This window comes from Lycorma delicatula, chromosome 6 (assembly GCF_047948215.1).
Source record: "Lycorma delicatula isolate Av1 chromosome 6, ASM4794821v1, whole genome shotgun sequence".
NCBI classification, from domain to species: Eukaryota; Metazoa; Arthropoda; class Insecta; order Hemiptera; family Fulgoridae; genus Lycorma; species Lycorma delicatula.
The window spans coordinates 148,979,835-149,005,792 of NC_134460.1; the positions used below are offsets into that span (position 1 = coordinate 148,979,835).

Consider the following 25,958-nt stretch of genomic DNA (forward strand, 5'->3'; position numbering starts at 1 on the left):
AAAAATGTTACATATTGCTTATCAAATTCATTACGTAGTTTTAATCAACAAATTTACTCACTTGAACAATGTAAAAAAGCTCTATCCCCGTACGATGATAAAAAATTTGTATTGGAAAATAATATAGACAAAGCCCAATATGAATATTAAAAATTTATGGATATTTATATTATATTCCTTTAGAAAAAAAAGAAACAAAAACGTAATTTAATTTTCTAATCGACATCCGTTTTATTGCTATTTTTAATTTCTCTAATTACTTTAATTTTTTTAATATATGTTAGTTAAGTTTAGTAACAAATTTTACAACTTGATCTAATTAAATATTTTTCAATCATGATACAATAACGAGATAACATTTTACATTAAAATTTGTTACAAAAGCAATACATATCTGTTCACATTCATGTGTTTTCTTTATACTATTGATAATTGTAAACATCCTTTCATTTTCTTATTATTTAATAATGAACCAACTGAGCTTAAGTATTGTTAAGCAATTATCTTATAACTTCACTTTCCTTTAAATTATCACAAACAACATTACTAATTTTATATCTCTTCAAGATAGACAGTATGTTTAACATATATTTTTAAATGTGTATTTAAATAAAGTATGAAATTATTGTAATTGAATAATATTAATTAATTCAAGTAAATAAAGGAAGTGTAAATTATCCATAGTTTATTTAACTGGCAATTACTTACTGCTATTACCACAATTAAGTAATCAATGGATGAAGCTGTCTGTTACTATATGAAAATCTCCATTATAACAAAAGAAAATAAACAAAATATATTAAATTTTCACAAAAAAAAAAAAAATAATTCTGTGAATCTTTCTCTTCTGTAAGCAACATGTAGAATGAAAAATTTGTAAAATTTATTTTGTAGATGAGCAAGCGTATTTGAAAATACTCATTCTAAATTGAGTGATAATTGCAAGAAAATGTAATTATCTATCCTCACAGAAATTACTATTGTACTGAGAATTCAATGTTGTCTGATTTTCAAATAAATGTTTGAGCAAAGTATGACAAAATCACCATGTCATCAATAATATCATAGAAAAGTTAGAGAGAAGACTAGTAAAACTTAAATGTCATTATTTGACTTAATAATAATACAAGCCTTCAAATAAGTGTAATTTTAATGGTATAACAATAAAAACAACCATGTATACAAAGAAATATTGCGCAATAAAATACGAATACTCAATATTTTATATTGAGCATCTTTGCTACTTACTCTTCAATATTCATATTTTATTGCGCAATATTTCTTTGTATACATGGTTATTTTTATTGTTATACCATTAAATATAAAATAAATAAACAAAACTACTATAAAAAAATGCTTTATTATATACCATATGTAATAAAACAGCATTTCAATAATTTGTAATTTTTTATTTTTAATTAGCTCTTTTTCTTCTCTTTCTCCTTCCTTTTCTTAATATGCTTCTTTAATTTAGTTTTACGTTTTTCAGCTTGTTCTTGTTTAACTGCTTTCTTCCTCGCCTATAAATTTGAAAGCATCTTAATTTTACTGGTGTAAATTAATTTACTTAAATTTTTACTTAATATGGACTATTTCTATTAATATATATTTTAAATTACAAAGAAATATTCCATATCTGCATACTGCATTTATGTTCTTATAGTCTATGTCTTATTTTAGTATTTCAGTATTAAACCACTTATGTATTGGATTCAGTGTAATAATGAATATTTTCTAGAATAAGAAAATTTCCCCAACCACCTGACAATATGAGGAAAGAGAAAATATATGAGGAAAAGGCTGGTCCTACAACTGTCCAAACCTGATTTGGGAAGTTGATTTTCTGGATTTAACAAATCCATCTCATTGGATTTAAAACTCTTTCTTTTCTTTCTGTTTAGCCACCGGAAACAACATAAGATATTTTTTCTCAACCAGTGAAGCATGTTCCCCTGATTATAAGAAGTGTTCAGAAGTGGAAAGAGAAATGAATATTGGTAAAATAGACGAAGCATACAGGAAACCTAAGGAAAATTTTGGGGTACATAAATTAAAATCTAATGTGATAGTTAAATAAAGATGATATACCGATTTATAATATGAAAGGCAAAGTCGATAGACGGGTGGAATATATTGAAAAGTTATACGAAGAAAATGAATTAGAAAATGGTGTTATAGTTGAAGAAGAGGAAGTCAAAGAGGATGAAAGGGGAGAAACAATACTGAGATCTGAATTTAAGAGAGCATTAAAAAATTTGAATGGCAGAAAGGCTCCTGGAATAAACAGAATACCTGTAGAATTACTGTGCAGTGAAGGTGAGGAAGTGATTAATAGATTATACAAACTGGCATCCAATTTGTACAAAAAAGGGGAACTTCCGTCAGACTTCAAAAAGAGTGTAATAAGCAGGAGCAAATAAACATGAAGAATAAAATCAATTAACTTAACTAGCCATGCATCAAAAATCTTAACTAAATTCTGTACAGAAGAACTGACAGGAGAGTGGAAGAAGTGTTAGGAGAAGACAGATTTGGTTTCAGGAATAGTATAGGGACAAGGAAAGCAATTTTAGCTCTCATATTAATAGTAGAAGGAAGATTAAAGAAAAACAAACCAACATACTTGGCATTTATAGATCTACAAAAGGGTTTTGTAGATCCTTTTGTAACATAGACTGAAATAAAATGTTCAGCATTTTAAAAAAATTAAGAGTTCAAATACAGAGATAGAAGAACAATTGCTAACATTTACAGGAACCAAACAGCAACAGTAGTAACTGAAGAACATAAGAAAGAAGCCGTAATAAAAAAAAAGGAGCCCAACAAGTATGTTCCCTATCCCTGTTACTTTTTAATCTTTACATAGAACTAGTAGTTAATGATGTTAAAGAACATTTTAGATCCGGAGTAGCAGTACAAGGTAAAAAGATGATATAGTAATTCCAGCTCAGAGTAAAAAAGACTTAGAAGAAACAATAAAAGGCATGGCTGAAGTCCTATGTAAGAACTACTGCATGAAAATGCACAAAAATAAGACGAAAGTAATGAAATGTAGTAGAAATAATGAAGATGGACCACTGAATGTAAAAGTAGGAAGAGAAACGACTGTGGAGGTAGAAGAATTTTGTTATTTGGGAAGGAGAGTTACTAAAGATGGACGAAGCAGAGCGATAAAAAATGTCGAACAGCACAGGCAAAACAAGCCTTTAGTCAGAAATATAATTTGTTTACATAAAAAATTAATTTAAATGTTAGGAAAACATTTTTGAAAATATATGTTTGTAGTGTAGCTTTATATGGAAGTGAAACTTGGACAATCGGAGTATCTAAGAAGCAAAGACTATAGAAGCTTTTGAAATGTGGTGCTATAGGAGAATGGTAAAAATCAGATACGTGGATAAAGTGACAAACAAAGAGATGTTGTGGCAAATTGATGAAGAACAAAGCATTTGGAAAAATATAGTTAAAAGAAGAGATAAACTTATAGGCCACATATTAAGGCATCCGGAAGCCTATATTGGAGGGACAGGTAGAAAGAAAAAGATTTTGCAGGCAGACAATGCCTGGATGTATGTAATGAATGTAGGGGGTATATAGAAATGAAATGACTAGCACTAGATAGGGAATCTTGGATAACTGCATCAAACCAATCAAATGACGAGACAAAAAAAAACAATTGTAAGAATATTTGATTAAATGAAACATAAAAATATAAAAATGACGAATATATTTAATGTAATATTTTATACTACCAAACAAGATGAATAAGAAGGCTTGTCTAGAAAATATTTAAAACACAAAATATAACTAAAAAAAAAGCAAAATTTATCAGTTCATGCACATTTAGAGTGTTACTTTAAACTGTCCCTTTATCATAGTAATATTTAAATTAACTCTGCAATGTGTGAAAAATTTCTTAGCCTGACCAGGGTTTGAACCCACAAACCTCTGGATGAAAGGCAGAGATGCTACCAATCTGCCACAGAAGTTGGCAAAGGAGGTAATTATAAATTTCTATTCAATATATTTCTACCCGAATCAACGTTGATAATTATCTGAATAAAATAATAATTTGAATAATTTTTTGGTTTATAAATTGAAAATTATTTTTTTTTTATCTTCAGTCATTTGACTGGTTTGATGCAGCTCTCCAAGATTCCCTATCTATTGCTAGTCGTTTCATTTCAGTATACCCCCTACATCCTACATCCCTAACAATTTGTTTTATATATTCCAAACGTGGCCTGCCTACACAATCTTTTTCTTCTACCTGTCCTTCCAATATTAAAGCGACTATTCCAGGATGCCTTAGTATGTGGCCTATAAGTCTGTCTCTTCTTTTAACTATATTTTTCCAAATGCTTCTTTCTTCATCTATTTGCCGCAATACCTCTTCATTTGTCACTTTATCCACCCATCTGATTTTTAACATTCTTCTATAGCACCACATTTCAATGAAATGAATATTTTTAATAATTTTGGAAAATTTTGGCACCACAAGATGGCCACAACTGCGGGCGGGACCAAAAATGCTGGCTTCTGTTTGGCTCCTGACACAGGAGCCCTATTTCCACACTACTCATACAAATTTAAGCTGTAAATATAAATTCACTCTAACTTTTTGATCATATGGTTATCAAGACCTTTATAAATGTTTTCAGAGTAAATTTTTCAGATTTTCTGAATGATATCTCCAGTAAAAGTATAATACACATTTTACTTAACTCAACTAAATTTATTGAACTGCTTCTGATAAGTCCTAAGTGGCACATTTCCGTTATGCAAGCACAAAACATATGTCATTTTATCTTTATTATGTTACTGGTAATGATTCTGAATGTTTGTTCTGGCTATATGATTATTGCATCCCACATAAGTAATAACAATCATTATTATTGTTTTGAAAGTTATTATTCATGAGACTGTATTTAAGAAGAATTTGCTTAAATTGGGATCGAACAAATGAATGTGTCTTTTAAACATCTAATCAGTAAATGATGTATTATTATAATAGTTTTAAAGATTAAGTACCTTTTTGCTTTCAGCTGATTCATTTCTTGGCCTAGCTGAACTAACAAACTTTGATTTTCCCTCTTCATCTTCCTCTTCACTACTATTACTTTCTGTACTCCCCTCACTTTCAGCAGATTTCTCTTCTTTTGAATTACTAAGAATATATGGAGTTCTTAATGGAGCTAAATCTTTTGTAAACCCTGCTATTGTTCTATAAACCAATTCTGATGTGTCTTTCCCACATTTAACTTTATTAATGTCACGCTCAAAGTCTATTACCTAAAAAAAAGAACAGAAGAAACCATTAATCATCTGCTAAAACTTACTAGCACAAAGTACATCCTTGAATAAAAGAACCGGGTGGTTCAAAAAGAACTTCACAACTTTAAAAGCATTTTTTATTTTGGGTGAAAAACGCTTTTGCTTAAAAGCATAAACAAGTCTATTTAGAAAACTTACAGATTTAATTGAGGTCTCATTTCATAGCAAAACACACAAAGTTTTGACTTACGTAGTTCATTAGCATCGAATTCGGCTACCAACACTGTTACAAATGAATTACATTTACTGTGTGGAATGTGCTCACTTGTATTTCAGTTTCATGATTTACAGTCGGCATCTGCAGTTCAACGTAATTTTAATAGAGTATGATAAAAAACCTCCTAATAGGTATACAATTTACACTTTGCTCCAAGCATTCATTGAGACAAGTTGTTCTGTTAAAATACAAAACTAACAGGACATCCAAGCATTCCTGAAGCTGCTAAGGAATAACTCAGAGAAAGCTTTGCATGTAGTTCAAAGAAATCAACTCTATGTGCATCATGTGAGATTGGCATTTCACAAACAATTGTTTGGAGTGAATTATGTAAATGATTGCACTTGAAACGTCAAGGAGGCAACATAAATGGTATTCTTTATCTAGACATACTTCAAAATATTTTAATTCCTCAGTTAAACGATGACGAGCAAGATGGAAGCCAATATTATCAGCAAGATTGGGTACCACCTCACTACCACCTAAAGTCTGAGATTTTCTTGATACTCAATTCCTGTCGGTAAATTAATCATGATGGTCCATTCACATGGCCACCTCGCTCCCCAGATTTGACCCTGCTAGATCTTTTCTTGTAGGGGTCTCATTTATGATCGGGTATATGTACCACCTCTGCCTGCTGATCTTGTTAAGCTAAGACTTCCAATTAATGCTGCAGCTGCAGAGGTAATCCCTGACTTGCTAGCTATAGCCTGGAATAAAATCGACTTCAGGTGGGATGTGTTGCATTACAAATGGAAACCATATCGAACCAAAGTGAATGTCGGCTGTCAAAAATGATGTCTTTTTCTACGAAATGACACCTCAACAGAATCTATGAGATGTCAATAAATTTATATGCTTTTAAATTTATGAAGGCATTTTTTAACCAACTGGTATTTAAAAGATCAATAACTGAACTGGCTTTTATTTGAATATTGCTGAATTTAATAGCAAACTCACTGTAATAAAAGCAACAATGAAAAACCTATCCATGTTCAACAGTTTATTCATAATATTTTTATATTCAGAAATGCATGATATCCAGAGAAGATTCATAAAAGAACTGAGAAAACTGAACTTCATTCAAGGAAAACCAATTTTATATATATATATATATATATATAACTAATATTATTTATTTACTGCTTGATGTTTTCCAGTACAATGATATTATTAGTATGAAAAAATAGTACAAACTTACTTCAGATAATGTCTGTGGGATATATATATTTTTAAATACTTCTTCTTCAACCTGTTGTTCATTACTGAGAGGCTCAGCTTCTACAACTCTTTCTGATACTTTTTCTAAATAGGCATCCATATTTTTTTCATTTATAGTTGGATCAGTAATGAAATCAAATAATTCTTTAACTGTCATTGTAGCTACTTCTTTACGTTTGAAAAATTCTGTAAACAGAAGTTATACTTATATTTTAACAATTACTTCAATCACAAAAATTTTAAGTACATATGTATTTTATCACAACGATATCTGAATTCTGTGTACATTACACTAGTTTTTACAATTTATTTAATTTTTTTTTTTAACAATATTAATTTCTTTTTAAATTCTTAATGATAATAAGATTATACACAGACATAAAAGAAAATCAACATACCTGATACATTCGTGCAATCTTTTCTTAAAAATTCTAATGCGTGTGGATGATCATGTTCTACAGACTGGGATACATCAATAATATAAGCACGACTTTCATGATATCTTTGAAACAAAGAAAGTTATTTTAATGTTACAGTTTTTAATTCAATTAAACTACTTATGTTACTACAACAAATAAACAAATCGATCTTTAAAATGTATTTATAGTTCTAAAATCATTCGCTATTTCTTTTAATTTATTTCCTGTTAATGACACCATACTATTCATTAGTTACTACCATTTCATATAAGATTTAAAAAAAGAAGAAAAATCTTAGGATAATTACACTATTAGTTTTTTATTAAATGGTACGACTATAAAAAAAGAATTTTCATCAAACTGGGTTGCAATATTTGCCATTTTTATTAATAATGCCACTAATCGCTTGCTTTTATTCCTAGTGTACATTTCTTCATGACCACAAGAATGGCTACTCAGATCTTAAAGATTAGCTGGTATATAAATACTAATCATTATAGGGTTTCTTTATTTTGACCAAAAAATCTAAAAATCAAGCAGAATTCCATAAAAACTATAACAAATGCACAATTTAATGCATATTATCAGGTAGATGGTCCTTGACATAAAATTCATAATTATTTTGTAAAACCAGTTTGTACTTCAAACAAATAACATGATTACAATTACCATTTTAGCCAAATACTTGTCTCTTACTGCATAAGAAAAATTAAAATTATTTTTTTGTACAGATTTCAGCTTATATAATAATACATATGGCAACCATTTAGCAATGAAACTTAGACCTCTTTCATTTCTGAATTAATATCCTGGCCGATAAGCTAGCAATTTCCTATTTTCAGACAACAAAATAATTTTCCTGTTACAAGCATATATCATGAATATCACTACTTCTTATTCAGGCAATAAAAAAGGGACAGACAACTTTTTAACTTTGTTTTTATTAAAATAGTAAGAATTTCACACCACAGTAACAATCTTGTTTCTCAGAATGTCAAAAAACCTATAAAAAATAAATTATATATACAGTAAGTATTGTTTATAGTAACATTGGTTTTAGTGACATATCGGTTATTATGACTTATTTTTCCTACTACAATGCAACATTCTATAGTTTATAATGATGGACAGATCTGACTCATCAGTAACGTAGTATATTGGGGCTACAGAAATATTTTGATGGATCCTTTTTTCTTACAAATGCTCTGTAGTTCTTTTTTTTAAATAATTCATGTACCAGACACATTCAGTTGTTATTAATCTTTTGATGTGAGTGTATCATATCGTGTGAGTACAGTATTTTATATTTTATTTTACGTATCCTGTTTAATTCATTCAATAATGATTTAATTACGACTTCGTGAAATACATTCATGATAGAGGAAAAGCCACATATTATCAGGAAGTTAGAGAATGGCCAAACTAATAAGGACATCGCCCAAGAATTAGGCAAAGGTCATTTAAAAATATTGGTGATTTGGAAGAACCACGAAAAAATTAAGAAAAATTTTGAAACAAATTCTGTAAAAACAAAAAAATTACGGCCTGGTCAATATAATGATGTAGACCAAGCACTGTTAAAATGATTTAACTACCAGAGGACTAGTAATAACCCTATTAGCAACCCTATATTGCAAGCAAAGGCAAACAATTTTTCTGAAAAATTCAGAAATTAAATTATTTTTGAAATTCTGAAATAATTAAATTATTATTATTATTATTACTTTATTACAATACCCGTGTAGATGGCATATTAAAATAGTACCACTAAGCTACCTAACATCGGACCAGTACTATCAGTAAACATCGTATGGTTATTGTGACTATCGGTTATAATGACCTAAAATTGTCAGTTGCTTGGAGATAATAAACTATATTTACTGTATTTTGTATTAGCAAATTAATAACTATTCAATCCTAAATTACTATTAAAGTATGGGTCGATCTATTATAAACTTTTACTGTAGGTAACACACATACAGATATTTTTTTTCAGATATATTGAATAATAGTTGTAACAAATATTTTAGAAATATTATTTCATAGAGTTAATATTTTTAAAAAAATAATCTTTCTTTTGGTTGGCCTAGAGCAGAGGTCGGCAAAATGGCGCCCGCAGGTGCCATGGCACCCTCGATGAGATTTTTATACGTCCTCACTATATTACACACCTACTAAGCCCAGTAACTGTATTGGAATTGCATGTATATGATACAATATAATTGCGCAAGAGTCAGCAAATAGTAATCAAGGTCAAACATTGACACACTTGTTACTTAGCTTGTAGGAATATTCTCGATTTTGATAAATTTGGTAGTGTTACCGTATTCTGAGTTCTACGTATTTTGAGTGTTATTATTATTGACTATATTCTATTATTTACATATTATTAGTAACCATATCATGCAAGATAGTCGCGCTTTTCAGTATCAAATATGTATCGTACTGGTTAAACAGATTTTATAAATAACCCATCATGAATAATTGTAAAGAAAAAGAATTTATTGTTTTAATGTTGACTGGGAAGAACAATTTTGCTTTATTGACTTTAAAGGCAAATGTATCTGCTTATTGTGTAATAACAGTGTGGCGCTCTTTTGAATTTATTTTGCGCTCTTACTGACAAAAAGGTTGCAGACTTCTGTCCTAGAGTATTATTAAGACTTTTTTTATATTTTGTTGGCAGAATGAATTGATCATTCATTGGAACTAATTTTTTTTTTATTATAATAATAATTCATTACAATTTAACTCTTTATTTCATGGTATTAATTTAGGTTGTTTTAAGGAAAAGACATTCTCCTATCAGTACATCTGAACTGGCCTAATTTTAATTTTTGGATAATTAGACTTTTATATAATTATATGACCCCAAACATTTTTTAATTAAAAAGTTTAATCCTACGATACTGCTGATACTTACAACATATTATATTCACTAAGATCAGCATGTACCAACTTGCACTTATTATACATTTTCCACAACATGACTATGACATCTCTGTATAACTTACACGCTCTTGAAGTAGAGAGTTCAACATCCTATAATAAAAACAGCATAAAATGATAAATTAACATTAAAGTTTTTGTAATTAAATATAGGAAAGATTTAAATTGTTTTAAAAGGTTTATGAAAACGTACTTTTATTAACAAATATGACAAAAAAGGATTCCTTCTACTACCATGCAAAAGAGCATCAATACTCTTGTTGTAAGCTGACCTCCTGCCCTTGAGGATTGGTTTTTAGTAATGATTAAAATATTTATAAAATGTTTTATATCACATAAACAATGGAAATGAACTTAAAACTGGACTGAAGACTTTTATGTTTCATGTTTCATATGTGCATGCATATGTGGTTTCACATATTTTTTTACAGACAAATCAATTATGTTCAAATATACGAAGTCTGTTCAAAAAATAACTGAACATTTTAAATTATGAGCCAACAGAAATATTAGCGACTTGCAGTTGGCAGCATTGTGTTCTGCATAACCTCCCCTGTAACCTCATGTTCTTGGATTGTTAATATTTCATTTACTTTTCATGTTATTGTTATTTGAGTGCAACATGTTGAAGTGTTAGTAACAATTTTTGTAATGTGCGATTTTCGGGAGCAATGATACAACATAAAATTTTGTGTGCAACTGGTGAAAACTTTCACAGAAATGTTTCAACTTTTGAAACAGGCTTACAAAGATGATGCTCTGGGTTGTACCCAATGTTATAAATGGTTTTCACGACTTGTGATCTTCAGTCAATCAAAGATGACCCTCGACCAGGAAGACCTTTGACTTCAACTGATGATACCTGCTTTCAGAAAATCAACTATCTAGTGTCTTCAAATCGCTGATTAACTGTCAGAGAACTTGCAAATAACATCTTGATTGGATCATGCTGTGACATTTTGACTGAAAATTGAATGTGCCTACAACTCCTTGAACAAGCCAATAACGATTAAACATTCACACAAAGGATAAAAACCGGAAACTAAAGCTGGTTTATGGCTGCCACATTGAGACAAAAATTAAATCATCAAAATGGGTCGGCAAAGGATTTCCATGCCCCAAGAAAGCACATCAGTCTCAACCCAATATATGATGCTCTCTGTTTTTTCAATTTAAATGGAATTGTGCATTTTGAATTCTTGCCTCAAAGTGAAACAGTAAACCATGCATACTATCAAGGCATTTTACAACAGTTACACGAAAAATTCGCAAAAAGAAACCAGAGTTGTAGCGAGACAACACATAGTTCCTTCACCATGATGACGCCCCTGCACAATCAACTTTGTCAATTTGTCAGTTTTGGGCCAAAAATCAGATGACTGTCCTCCCTCAGCCTCCCTCCTTGCCAGACCTGGCTCCTTGTGATTTTTTAAATTAAAATCAGTGATCAAAGGATGTTGGTTTGAGGCTATTGATGATATTAAAGCAAATTCATCATGGACCTTAAAGGCCATTTCAAATGATGCTGACCAGGACTGCTTCACGAAGTAAAAACACTGCTGGGAAAAGTGTGTGAATAGAGGAGGGGAGTAACTTGAAGGGGACAAGGACCAATAATCTGTAAATTAATAATAAAGATTAAAAAAAAAATAAAGTTCGGTTATTTTCTGAACAGACCTCATATATTAAAAATTCAATTGATTATCTTCAAATTAATATGTATACACATATGACTATATTTGTAATATATTTGACTGTAAACTCATATTTGATTTACATTTCAATAAATGTGAGTAAACAGTAAAATGACCATATTAAAATAGCTATTAAATAGTAATAATGGGTGGATAGTGCACAAAAAGAATTATATTCTTGACAATGAACAGTAAAGACTTTTCTGAAAGATTTTCATTAGAATACAAATATATATATATGAGGTCTTAAAACTGAACTGCTACAAACTAAACACAGTTACACATAATATTTTATGAATGAAATGAAAAAATTAGAATGTAAATTAAATTAAATTTTGTATTTACATAAGTAAGTTTACTTATTAACAATATTTTTACAAAAAATGTTAAAAGTGAATGGAAAGTCACGTTTTTCGTTTGAAACCGACCCTGTAGTTCCCCATTTTTTAACCAAACTGTGTTTGCTACTCTTTGCAGGGATACAAATGCCATTTGGCAATTTCTCCTTGAATATTCAACACATAAATAGACATTAAATACTAACTCATAAAAATAATAATAATTTTAAAAATCAATCACATTTTACATCACAACTGAGAAAGTACATAAATAGTTTATTATAAATATTTATAGCAACTTTGGATAGAAGTATGCAACTAAGTACCTTTAATTTTGGAGCAGGCCATCCATCTTTACCGATGAATTCCATCAAAAGTACATGTGATCTTAAAAATAAAGGTTCTGGAACCGGTAAACCAGCCGTATGTAATCTAACTAAATTTCTCATTTCTTTCTCTGCCCACGTACGAACCATCCTTCTAGGATTATGTCGACAATATCCGTGCCTAAAACTATAAAAAAATTTTTTTTAAGGATGCTGTATTCGTACAGTACGCAAAATCGAGCATTTATATGGTATTATCAGTTTCTATAAAATCAATAAGTTGAAATAAATGTCGTCCAATAATATAATAAACTTTATACAAATTAATTGTATAATTTACTATTACTATAATGATTTTATTACTACATTTTCTGATCTTTTAAGTTATCTGTCTACATTGAATTTTTACAATTTTAACAAAGAGTTAAAGACTATCAATAATTAACCTTTATACTAGAGGCCAATAAGACTTGAAATCATGAAGTATTCTTTTGAATAAATCACTGCCCTTGTATCATATATACGCTCAGAGTACAAATCAATAATTGTCCGAAGCATGTCGTTGTACAAACAGATGAAGTTCGGTGCTGATTCTTAAATAATTAAAGTCATAAGTTGATGTTATTATCAATTCTATATTATATTTGAAATTACTTTTGTACATATAACTTGAATGTTTAATATACTTGAAATATTAAATGAATTATTTATATATTATTACATGTTTATTATAATTGAATTATGAACTGGAACTGTTACTGAATGGCTCCTTTTGGAGTGCATCCAAAAGGAGCCAAGTGACATGTAAGGAGCCATTGATTCATCAGCAGCCGAATGCATACAAAAGAAGTGGAGTGTACTGTAAATATCTGAATGAATCCAACTGAAGCCGAAGATATTTAAATTTAAAAATCCTATTAAATACATTAAAGTTCCAACAATTAAACAATAACAAAATATAAATATATAAAGAGTATTTAGGAATTAAAGAAACTAAGTCCTTAGTTAATTAGGACTTAGTTTCTTTAATTTTAATCACTGGCATAACACTGTTACGGTGTTTTGCCAGTTTCTACATGCTTTCTATTGTTTATAAATGTGTTTATAAAGGGGAAATAGCAAATTATACTTACAAGTCACAGTTTTAACCTATGCTTTGCAGCTGATTGTAGGCCTTCCACTAATTCAATATTATTGTTGTACCAGATAGAATAAATTGCCCAATAATAGGTAATAGTTATTCAGATAACTATTTTCAACAGTCATTAAAAAACTATATTTCTACTTTACCTACAAAGGTGCCAAAACCCCACTTTTAAGGAAGTAGATAACCAGCATGGGTTCTTCAAAGGAAAAATAATAAGTTCTCATCAATTTTTACTGTAGTACAGGTGTCATAAATATGAATTGAATTTTTTAACAAGAAATCAGCTATCACTTCATGCATATAAATGTTCCAATTTATGTATTAATTTTAAGAACCTTTTCGCAAAATTTTATGGTAGTCAATTTTTGCGACCAGTAATATGAATAAAAGAAAAACAATATTTTACAAAACAGCCATCCTTACCCTAATAGATACATGTTCTGTTGTAATTGTTTATATTCATATCACAGTATTTTTCATAGCACCATTGTTGATGATTATGCAATAGCAACACAATTTTATTCCATTACTACATTTTTGTGGGTTACGCAAAACACCATGCTCTTCAAAAAAATTTGATTGCATCTTCACTTTTAATACTTTCAACCAAACAAATGAAATTTGTATTAACAACTTGTCACACAGATAACACAACGCAACTAAGTGATGTACAACTCATAAACCAAGCTTATTTTTTCTGTGTTTTCCAAGTACATAAACAGGATGATAACAATTATTTCCTTCCTATCTTTACTTAAAGATGAAGAGTATCTGATTGTTTTTTTATTTAATTTGATTAAATTATTACAAGTTATGTAGGCATATAAGTGATAAAACATCCAAATTTTTTGCTAAGATTTAAAGGCAAATAAAAACTGAGCAATTAATTTTTAGACAACCAATCACGCTTTTCAATTAAACCTTGTTAGTTACACAGGTGATTTAAAATCAGATAGCAGTACACCAATGTTTTGATTCTGAGAATAAAATTTATAAATGTTACTCTTTGTATGATATAAAAATATACAATCTTTCTGTCTCATCAGTTTTAATGTTTTTCACCAACAAATTTACTCTTGTCATCTCCAAAGTTAAATCTCTCTTGAATTATAAATACAATCTAAACGATGCCCAAAACATCAACATTAAACCACTAAAGAGAAAAATAATTTTTCTAGAGTAAATAAAATAATTATGGTTAACAAAAAATTATCAGAAACAGAGGATGTAATGTTGCTCATTAAATATGAACAATTCTCATTAGATTAGGGGACGGTAGTGGTCTGCAAAATCTGAAGCGACAAGTATCTCTGAAATAGACGTAATTATAAATAATAATTAAAATTTAACACGCTAAGAAAAGCATATATTTTTAAAAATAAGTATAAAACTAAAAAAAATATGACAAAGCAATTACCGAAATTCTCCTCTCACATATTTATCTCTATCTTTAAAAACAAGAATAGAAGTTTTATAAATTTTAATAGCAAAATCTTTTTGTCCATCTTTGAATGATGTCGCATGATAAACATTGGCTTCTTTACCGGTAGATATGCAACCATTTACTTCAGCAATTGTACCTCTATTTAATAATTTGAATAGAATCATTCTTGTTCTCGGATCCATTACTTGTTCAGCAGTTGCACGATCGCATTTATCTTTTGTTCTTAACCTGTCAACAATATATAACTATGTAGGATCTGTTTTTGTACATAACATAATAATCTATTTCCTCATCTTACAAATTGACAAAACACAGTAAATAATCTCTACCGCAAACAATGAACTTAATGAAAAGTTTCTGCAGTCAAAGTATGATGAAGGATATTTTTCATTTGTATTTGCAGCAACTGTTAATGTATGTTACTGAACAGGAAAGTAATTAGCCATAACAAACACATCACTTTAGTCTACATAAACGCAGCCTAGTAGTTGATGGTTGCACCTTTGGGATGATGACTTTCAAGTTTCATAAAAATCAATAAGAATAAACTGTTACAGTATTACTAATCAGCTGTTTAACACGAGATAATACAGAATTCAAGTAAAGATATAGCTACAAATTTTAAATGTCCGACTGAATGAATACAGAAATAATGACTGGGGAGAAAGTTCAATAGCATTCAGAAACGAGCAGCCTGAGGTTTGACATAACTATTAACTTATTTTTAAAATAATGATTATTTAATGTATTATTTCACTATCTACATTTTCAAGGTTACTGTATTTTAAACTAATAGCCTCATTGATTAAGATACTTTATCGAGTAAAATATTCACACGATAATTCATTTTTTTTATTTTAGAGCTACTGTTGTGTTGTTGAGTGCTGCTCTATGGACAGTTGCCAAAATAACGCGGAGAGCTGGCAGTTCAGTTCAGAAGTGGAGCTCACACAGTTAGCATGATACATAATCAGTAGATTCAACCACAACGATTACAGATTTTAATTTATACGATTCAGTATTAACCATTAATAGTGGTTAATATTCAGCGAAAAGATATCGTTAAATAAAGTTTTATAAAATTGAACTTAGTGGGATTCATTTGTTCCCCAGCTACTATGAATTGTAAACAGGTATTTTCACAAAATGATTATGGAACCCCTAAAAAACAGACCAGATTAGCTGACTGTGACTCGAATTCATTCACAATTTTAGAAGATGCAATTAAAAATAATTTAATCACTTATATTGAAAAAAATGAAAATATTATCACTTGATAATATTAATCACTTGAATGAAACAAATAAAAATATTTATTTATTTTTAAACAATATAAAAAAATTGCATTTTTGATATTTTAAAATCACATATATTATCAGATGCTGTCAAATTATTGAAATGTACATATGAAAAAAGTCAAAGTGACCAAATCGATAGTCAAGACATTGCTTTTAAAACTAAAAATATCTCCATATATAATTGTAACGATTTAGATCAAATTATACATGAAGCGTTTGAAAAACTGTTAATTGAAGAATCTGAATTTCAAGCTAAAAGAAGCGTTTGATCTTTAATCAGTATTGATGGTTTATTGTTATGTATAAATAAGTTTAATTTTAAGTTTTAAGCCATTACATGGTTCTATTTTCTTTGTCTACATCTTTAGCCTCACTTGAAATTTGATTGAAAGAAACAGAATGGCGCAAACAAAATTTTTCTAGCTATCCATTAGAAGCACTAAATGTAGTACCTCCTAACTTAGCAACAATTTCTTTCGCTTGTTATTGCATGACAGGCTCCAAAATAAAAAGATTTTTTGATCTTGCATGTGTGAACCATTTAAATAAAATTGAATTTATTTCTTCATTTTTGCTTTTAGTCTGCCATCTACAATTAGCAATCCTTTCATCTTTCAACCATTCTTCGTTGATTTTATCTTTATTTCTTAAAATTACAAAAAATTTGTGTTTTACCAAAATTAAACTTCTCACTAAGTTCTTTAACATTCGTTTTAGAAATTAAATTAATAACCTCTATTTTGTGTCCTTTAAATGTAAAGTATTTTTTCTTGGCAAAATTATGATCAAAGCTTTAAAAGAAGAAAAAAGTTTTAGCATGTAACTAAAACTAAAATAAGTTACAGTTTTTAAAGCGTAAGATTCAACTAAAAATATAGGCACGTATGTACTGTATTTAAACTCTTAACAGATAACTAACAGAACAGGAAACTATAATAATTTACATCTACGACAAAATAAAAACTATACTGCTGCGTAGCACGGTGTTCAAGGCACTGAATAAAATTATTCTCAGGACTGTACATGGAATGTTTACATAAGCTGCCGCCTGCTATCAAATTATGTTAATGACCGTCGGCAAATATGCCAGAAATTTGGAGCCAAGAATGTGATGGTGTATAATTAGATAAACAAGTTACAATACTGGACTATAATAATAATCATCATCATCTATTGGATTTATAATTTGCAAATCATGGGAATATACAATCTTTTTTTTTAATTTCCTCTCTGTCATATGGGAAAAGATTAATATATAAAATTTAAAGTAAAATCTATGTTTCCTTTCCATTTCTGTATTGCAAAGTTTTCCATCTTGAAGAGATTAATTTCTATAAAAATAAATCAGGACTTGGGAAACCATACATATTGAGGAGGTTTCTGTTTTTTGGAGGTTCTGTTTTGTAGAGGTTTCACTAGATTTACAATGAACCAGCAAGTAAGAAAATGCCAAAACCAAGTGAAACTGCATTAAAATTTAAAAAGTACAAAAATAAATTTCCAATGCCTGTTGTAGCATATGTTGATTTTGAACACATTTTGAATCTGACAACATATTATATAACATACACAAAATCTTATAGTTAGTTATACAACACATATACACGAACCGATGAGTTATTATCTATATTTAATTTGTCATGAATCGATTTATGATGTTTCAAAAAACAGACATTTGGTCTTATGCTTCAGGGTGACCGAATGGGATCATTGTAAGAGAAATGCCAAGCAAACCAAGACCTGAAATCATAAATGGAAAATTAAAATCTACCCGAGGCTAAGCAATACATAATTGAAATTAAAAATTAAATTTTTTTATATAGATTTTATAATGAATAATTTAAGTGTTGAAAAATATAAATGTCAAGACGAACTGTTAACATATAAACTATACTATAAACATTATCCATTTGTGGATAAATTAGATATGGGTCCGGAAATCTGAATTGCTAAAAAAATCAACCAGATGTATATACTGTTCCTGATGATAGTTTTTTGATTGTTTGTGGGAAACTTGTAGGTGAAAATCATCATCAGATTAAGTATATTTTGCAGGTGCATTTTTATTCGAAGAGAGATTAAGTATTTTTTAAACAGATAAGTAGCCAGCAGTAGAAATGTGGGTGTAGCAACGATTATAAAAAAGCAATTTCAAAGACAAAATCTTTAATTTCATTGGCTGTAAGAGCTGAATGATAAATGGTGAAAATAAAATTTATATAGACAATGATGGTATCTTAGTTTGTACATTCCTTTATCGCTGTTGACAGATTTTGCTGAAGATTACAAAAAGATAATCATAAACAATAGACAAAAATTAAGTGTTGAAATGTAGTAATAACAACATACAACACTATACATTCTATAGTTTCAGATCATAAATCTAAATTAGAAATAACAGAAATCGTATCGACTGTACCATATTTAAAAGCAGCACCTGAATTTCTCCAGCCATTCCTCAAACAAATTCCAAAACATGAAATGTAAAAACATCATGGTTAAGACAAACCATGTTATGTTACTGTAGGTTTTCAAACCAATAGGAAAGATAACGCTGTTAAAGATACATCAAAATTTGATTCTTGTAATGTGAAAAATATTAAAGAAATGATAAATTCCACTCAATATCCATATGAAGATTTATAAGAAGATAAAATGTTAATGTAAAGTATGTTTATATAATTTCAAAAATCATATTATAAAAATATTGAATTGCCGTACACATTTTCAGATTACAACAACAATTATCAATTATATGTGATTGATTGTTCTCGACAAGATGAATCTATAAAAATAGGTGTTGTTGATTTGAAAATTAGAACTGAAATTGAAGAAAATTTTAAGGCTAATATAGCAGCATATTGCTTATTAATATATAATGTAGTTAGTTATTTACCATTAACTGGAAAAAAAACAAAACACAAGAATAGAGTTTGTTTTTAAAGATTTTTTACTATTTTTAAAATGTGATTTTTATTAAGAGGATCTTTTTATATGTTAATTGTTTTTAAAATGTATATTCATTATGCAACTATTATTTTAAAGAGAAAGATTAAAAAATAAGATATGGGAAAAATATAAATAAATGAATAATCATAAACAAACTACATGCTCCTCCACCATCTGCCTTTTTCAAAACCAACAGTACACACTGATCCACTTTAACGATCACCTGGTGTAGTGGATCAGACCCAAACTTTTTTTTGATTCGATCGTTCTTCGACCTCTCTCTGCTTCCTTCAGTCCTAAATTGCATTTTTATGTTGATAAATAAGCTTGTGCGAAACGCCTTTTAGCTGTCAGAAACCTATGGTTAGCATGGAGACCAAGTACTGAATGTATACAAATAATGACGCATTACAATGCAATGTAAAACCTCAAACATAAAGAATTGTCGATTTTAATAAACATAACTTATTAATGATATCTTTTAATGTATATTATAGGCAAATAGAAAAAGATGGGTTTTACAACAATGAGATTATAAATAGATCAAAGGTTACATTTGATAATATTAAATTTTATTCATATCATTCAATTTATTCATATTCAATCTTATTCATATTTTTTTTATGTAAAGCTGTATACTATGCAGAGAAGAACTGAGACTGTATAACACTACACTTCATTTACACCAGTACATATCACTCATAAAATAAGAAGTACTAAAAAGAAATTGCTTCACATTTATGCCAACCTTCATTGTTATACCTTTGGATGTAACTGTGGAAAGAATCAATAAATCTCAGAAAAAAAATAGTTATGCAATAAAAACACAAATTAATTCTGCTTACTTAAAACTAAAGTAAAGAGCCGTAACATACCTGTCAGCTTCTACTCTTCTATTACTCTCGATAAGATGATTAACAGCAGACTGCGGAAGTACAGGGCCTTCATATTTTTCTACATTTATTTTGTGAGAATATTTCTTAAACAATTTTTCAGCTGGTTGATAATTTGTTATTTTATCACTGATTACTTGCTTATTGCTTCCTTGTGATTTAATAAAATCTTTATGTTTATGATATGATTCACCTATTAAAAACATATTCTGTAATTTATAACATGCAAATTAAGTAAAAACAAGGTATTACAATTAGGGATTAATTATAATTAGAGACTTAGGAATTGTTAAGAATCTACTATGCAAGAATTAGGAGTTTATAAATTATGCAAATCCTTTCACTGTATCATGTAACAGTTAAACATCAAGCATCCAAGACAAATGAAAAATTATGAGAAAATAGTGGTAAAAAAATCATTGTTGGAAAACAACTGCTTAACAGTTGATTTTCAGAACTGTCTGTTCTTAAGTACAAATCCTAGTAAAGATACGTTACTTTTATATGGATTTGAAAATTACAGTAAATGCCGGTGTACTTTGTTGATTGAATTCAATAAACCACACATCTCAGAATAGTGATTCTGTGACTCACAATTCATATGAAATAAATTTCACCGATGTTTTGTGCTTTAGGTATGTAACAGAAAAATCTGTTCAAAAATTATTAATTCTTGACCAAGGTTGCATTGTTAAAATATGTTTCAGAAAATTATGAATTAAGTCATTAATGAGCTAAAATTGTTTAAATGTTTTTTACTGCTGACAAATGGCTGAGCATCAACAAAACAGCTCGCTTGTTTCAATGGGCCAAGCCCCCTACGATATTTGATAAAATCATTCTTAATATTTTTTTTTTTATTATTGTAGTACTCAAATTAATTTTTACAATAAGCTATGTTCAATAACGAATACTATTTACAAATTTTACGTAGGCCTATTAATTTTACATTAAGTTATACATAAAAAAATTGCAGATTTATGAAATGACAATTCACACATCATTACTTTAGGAATTATTGGCCAAAAATAATACCGTAACCATAATATTCACACAAACATGGCTTGAATAACTTTTTTCTCTTCTTGAGAATGCAAAACCTTTAAAAGGTTAATACTTCGTAATCAATTAAAATATTAAACAAAGCTGTTGACTGAACTGAAGAATTGACTGTAAAGTGCATTCCTGAAATGTTTTGAAGACTGGAAAAATATTCTTCAAGTGTGTTTGGCTTAAATGTGATTTATGTAACAGAAAACTTTAAAAGTTAATAAAAATGTAGACAAATACTTTTTCAAATAAACAAAAATGATTAAAAAAAATATTACCTTCCACCAATTCTTCATCATACTGATTGTAACCAAACTCAGGATCTGAAGAAAAATGTTCCTCTGCTGAGCTGTAAACATCTTCAAGGTCATTGCTGTTATTTTTATTTTTTATTGATAATAGATCTAGCTGCTCCTCTATTGCAAATTGAACTGTTTTATATGCAGGTTGCTTACTACAACTGTAAATTAAACAACAACAGCAATTGTAAGGTTGCTTATTACCTTCTTATAAATTAAATTCACTTAGTAACAACTTCACTTAATTACACCAACTATGTTAGCTTTGTTAATTAAGTGAATTAATAATCAAACTAACCATATTGCTTTTGACACACAGAAATTTTACAGTTTCAACTAATGAAGAATAAACAAACTACTTTAAAAGAAGTTTTTTTTTTTAAATTTTGTACCCCATTTTTAACAACAGCTAAACAGTTTTCTAACTATATGTAAAAATAAATCTATGTTACAATGATACTTTTGATATTATTTACCAGTCAAAGAAAACTATATGCAAAGTAAAATCTTCTTGAGTGTAGGAGCATGAAAGAATACACATCCTTTCTAACTGTGTATGAAAAACATAGCTTGCAGTTGCTAGTTACAGCTTTTATCAGGAAATAAAAATTAATACAAGGCGATATGTACAAAACCTGTTGAAGCTTCAAAACATGAATGTCCTTTTAAGTCAATAAAATCTATGTAATAACATTACCTATCTAAGTTATTTCACAAAAAATATACTAAAATCACGAATACATTCTGAAATAATTTTTTTTTTTAATAAAATTTCATGTATAGATATCCTTAAATTCATCCAGCTAAAATCTTTGTAATGATAAATTTAAAAATTATAAATTGGAATAGAAACTCGGAACTGAATGTCCATATTGCCAATTTGTTTAAAAACAATTAACAAAAACACTCTTCAAAGTTGAAAAATTCATGTTCCTAAATCACATTTTAAAATTAACTTTTCAGAAAATCAGTACACTTACAGAACAACATTTCGACGAAAACAATGCAGTTGATTCTCAAAGCTATCTCTTTGATATCTTAAAAGCAGAAAAACTACCAAAATTTAATGTGGGATTTTATTATTCACTTTAAATGATGCAGTATTAATGTAATAATTATATCTTCACACTAATACAAACAAACCATTTCATATATCTTTTAGCTATTATGAGTATACTGTCAATTTACAAAATTAAAAAAAAAATCCCTTTCGGCATGCTGGAAGGCGGAGGTAAATTTCACCAGTGCTAAATAGGGGATAAAAAATATTTCTACCTTAAAGTTAAGAAAAACTTCAAAATTACTCAATACGACGATGGTTGCATGTGAAAAAGTTTCACATGTTTAGCATATGACAAGCCCCATCTTACAATTCCAGCAACATTTTGTTCATCCCTTGCTGTAAAGGTTGGTCATATAAAAAATTGTTTCAAAAAGTTTTAGGTAATGTTAAGAGAACTAACGATTACTTTAAACCAATTCGATACTGTGCCTATTAAGGGAGATAGATTTTTTTTAGTCTTCGAAACCCCATTTTTTCCACCCCCTGGGCCAATGGTTGGCAATATCAAAAAACTTTACTTAGATAAGTTTTAGGCCCTTACCCAAAGAATAGTAGGAACTTCAAATGAATTCGATATTTTACTTATTCAGAAAGTTATAGCGATTTTTTTCTTCTAAAAACCCTCCCATTTCCACCCCCATGGCCCGATTTTGTCCATTAACAAACTCGACCAAGATTTTGGGTAGCTATATTTTACGTATAAATTTGAAAGTGATTGGCAGAAAATTACAGCAGTTATCGTGTTGACAAGAAAGTAAAAAAAAAATATATATAAATGTATATAAAAACTTTTGAGCTGACAGTGGTTTTGGGGTCTGGTGGATGTGAAACATGAAGATATTTCAAAATTTTCCGGAATTCAAATCTTGATGCCCATCACTATTGGCAGCTTTCTTATGAAATCTACCTAATAACGGATCTATCATTTGGAATCATATGTAAAAGTATACCAGGATCTGTTACAAATATATTTACTCTTTTAAAATATTATTATTATATTACACACACATAATGGATTGGTAACAAAATAACAACTATTGAAAAAATGTTTAATGGCTTCAAATACTTTTATTTTTCTACATACTCACAATTTCATTCCAAACACTTCTGATGTATGAAACAAGTTTCTTCAAATCCATTGCATAAAATTCTGCAATCTTTTGAACTGAGATTTCCAATTCTTCATTTCCTCAAATCATTAAGATGCAAGCCAGTTTTTAAGATGTAATGAAGAGATGGTAGTCACTGGGCACAACATGAGGACTGTAAGGGGATGATAAAAAATCTCCCAATCGAATTATTTAATTGTTTCTGTTGTGCATGAAGCCATTGGTGGATGTATGATGTCATGAAGAATAGTTCAGCATTCCCCACTGTCAGTTTTGAATGCCACAATGCAGTTTAGAAAGTGTTTCACAACAGACTTGTGAAGTAATGCGGTAGATGTTCCAGTTTCCACAAAATCAACCAGTTTGAATTTGGAAAGGACTTGTTTGAATTTTTTCAGTTTAGGTGAACCAGGATGATGCCACTGTTGTTTCATCTCAGCATTGATATAATTCACATTTTGTTACAAATGACATTATGGGAAAAAAATTTGCCTTGTGGTTAAAACAAGTCAAGAAAATTACATGCAGATGTCATTCTGTTATCTTTGTCAGCACTTGTCATGTTTTCAGTATCCATCATGCACACAATTTACAATAGCCTAAAGCATCAGTCACGATTCTCGACAACATTGTCTTTGAAACTTCTGGAAATTCTAGAAAAAGATTACTTATAAAATGACGATTTTCTTTCAATTTTGAATTCACACATTCAAGGAGATCCTTCAGTCCAGACACTAGCTTGCCACTTCTTTGTTTTTCGTGAACATTTAAATAGCCTTCCTTAAACTCTAAACTCACGACACTGTTGCCTCACTCTTCCTACACTCAGTGCAGTAAGCCCATATGATTCACACACAAGTGATAGTGAATTTCAGCAGCATTATGTTTGGAGATCTAATCACTGACTGAACCTCCCAATTGGCGGTTTTTGTTATTACTGTATTAATTTTAACAAACTGCCTCGCAAAGGGCAAACAACAATCAACTGACAGCAATGTGGCAGTTACATGCACAACAGATCACTTAAAGCTACAATGCATGCCAATAGTGTTGCCAATAGCTACCTATAACTCACCAGCCCTTACTTTTGAACTGCACCTTGTAGATACGTGAGAAATTTTTTAGCCTTATTTGCCAAAGTGGGTGAACGAAATGGCAGGCTAAGCAAATAATAAAATTACTATTGTTATTATTACTAGTCCTCATGTTTTCATTTTCAAACAGAAGATTTTGTTCATTTCAATGTTTTAAATTTAATTATCAGCCTTTCATCCAGAAGGTCTTGGCAATCGCAGTCTTTTTTCATAAACTACATAATTTCCATTCCACATTCCCACACACAAACTTAAATGGTGAATTAATTATAAAAAAGATAGATAAACTTTGCTTTAATTTAGTTGATTTATATACACACATTTTTATAGGGTGTAAAAAAATTATGAGGAAATGTTAACGGCAAACAAAAACAAACAGCGCACAGAAATCTATTATGGACATAGAGTTCATTCATATAAGCAAAACTCCATAAGAGACTCAAACTTTCAATCTTATTTTTGAAAAAAAAAGTAATTATATTCAACTTTTGTTTAACGTGATACATAAATCATGAGTACATTTATTTCTATTTATGTATGATTACCAGAAAAAATTATGAGTGGTAATGTATTAATATACAAGTAGCTTTGATTTTTAAAAATAAAAACTTCTCAGTAGATATTGAAAGATAGGGTAAGCTAAACTTACAATTAGAGTAAAAAACAATCGCATATTAAAATTACAAACACAATGAAATTCTAACATTACTAACCTATCTTCTTCAGCATCACTAAACTGACCCTCCACAACGTCCATCTTCTAAAAATAATTAGATGCACAGCACAGGACTTACTAAATCCACACAGAGGTTACCAATCTGAAGGAAACGCTCAACAGTAATGATATAAGTAGTGGTGGGGAACTGTAATTAAATATTTCACAATTTGCATCATACGTAAGCAACCAACACGTTTCAGGTTATTTCATAACCCTCAGCAACTCGAAAACAATTGCAACACAAGTGTGCTGCAACTTTTCTTACTAACTGACTTCTTATCTTCCAGGAATTGTGTTACAAATAATAATAAAATACCGAATATATTTAAAAAAAAAAGAGTATTATAGAATTCAACTAGCTGAATAATAATTTCATTTGATAAAATAATTTTCTCG

The 25,958-nt window shown here is 29.2% G+C and overlaps 1 protein-coding gene across 1 annotated transcript; it reads right to left on the reverse strand.

The window, feature by feature from the left end:
* Window positions 1-1,341: 1,341 nt before the first annotated feature.
* On the reverse strand, window positions 1,342-25,893 carry RIOK1 (RIO kinase 1). Its single transcript, XM_075368801.1, has 10 exons — window positions 25,558-25,893; window positions 21,558-21,739; window positions 20,212-20,422; window positions 15,063-15,317; window positions 12,499-12,685; window positions 10,115-10,233; window positions 7,171-7,274; window positions 6,753-6,958; window positions 5,032-5,292; window positions 1,342-1,520 (listed from the first exon to the last, which is right to left on the reverse strand). Exons 1-10 carry the CDS (start codon window positions 25,599-25,601, stop codon window positions 1,419-1,421), a joined length of 1,671 nt encoding a protein of 556 aa, XP_075224916.1. The 5' UTR covers window positions 25,602-25,893; the 3' UTR covers window positions 1,342-1,418.
* Between the last annotated feature and the right edge of the window lie 65 nt (window positions 25,894-25,958).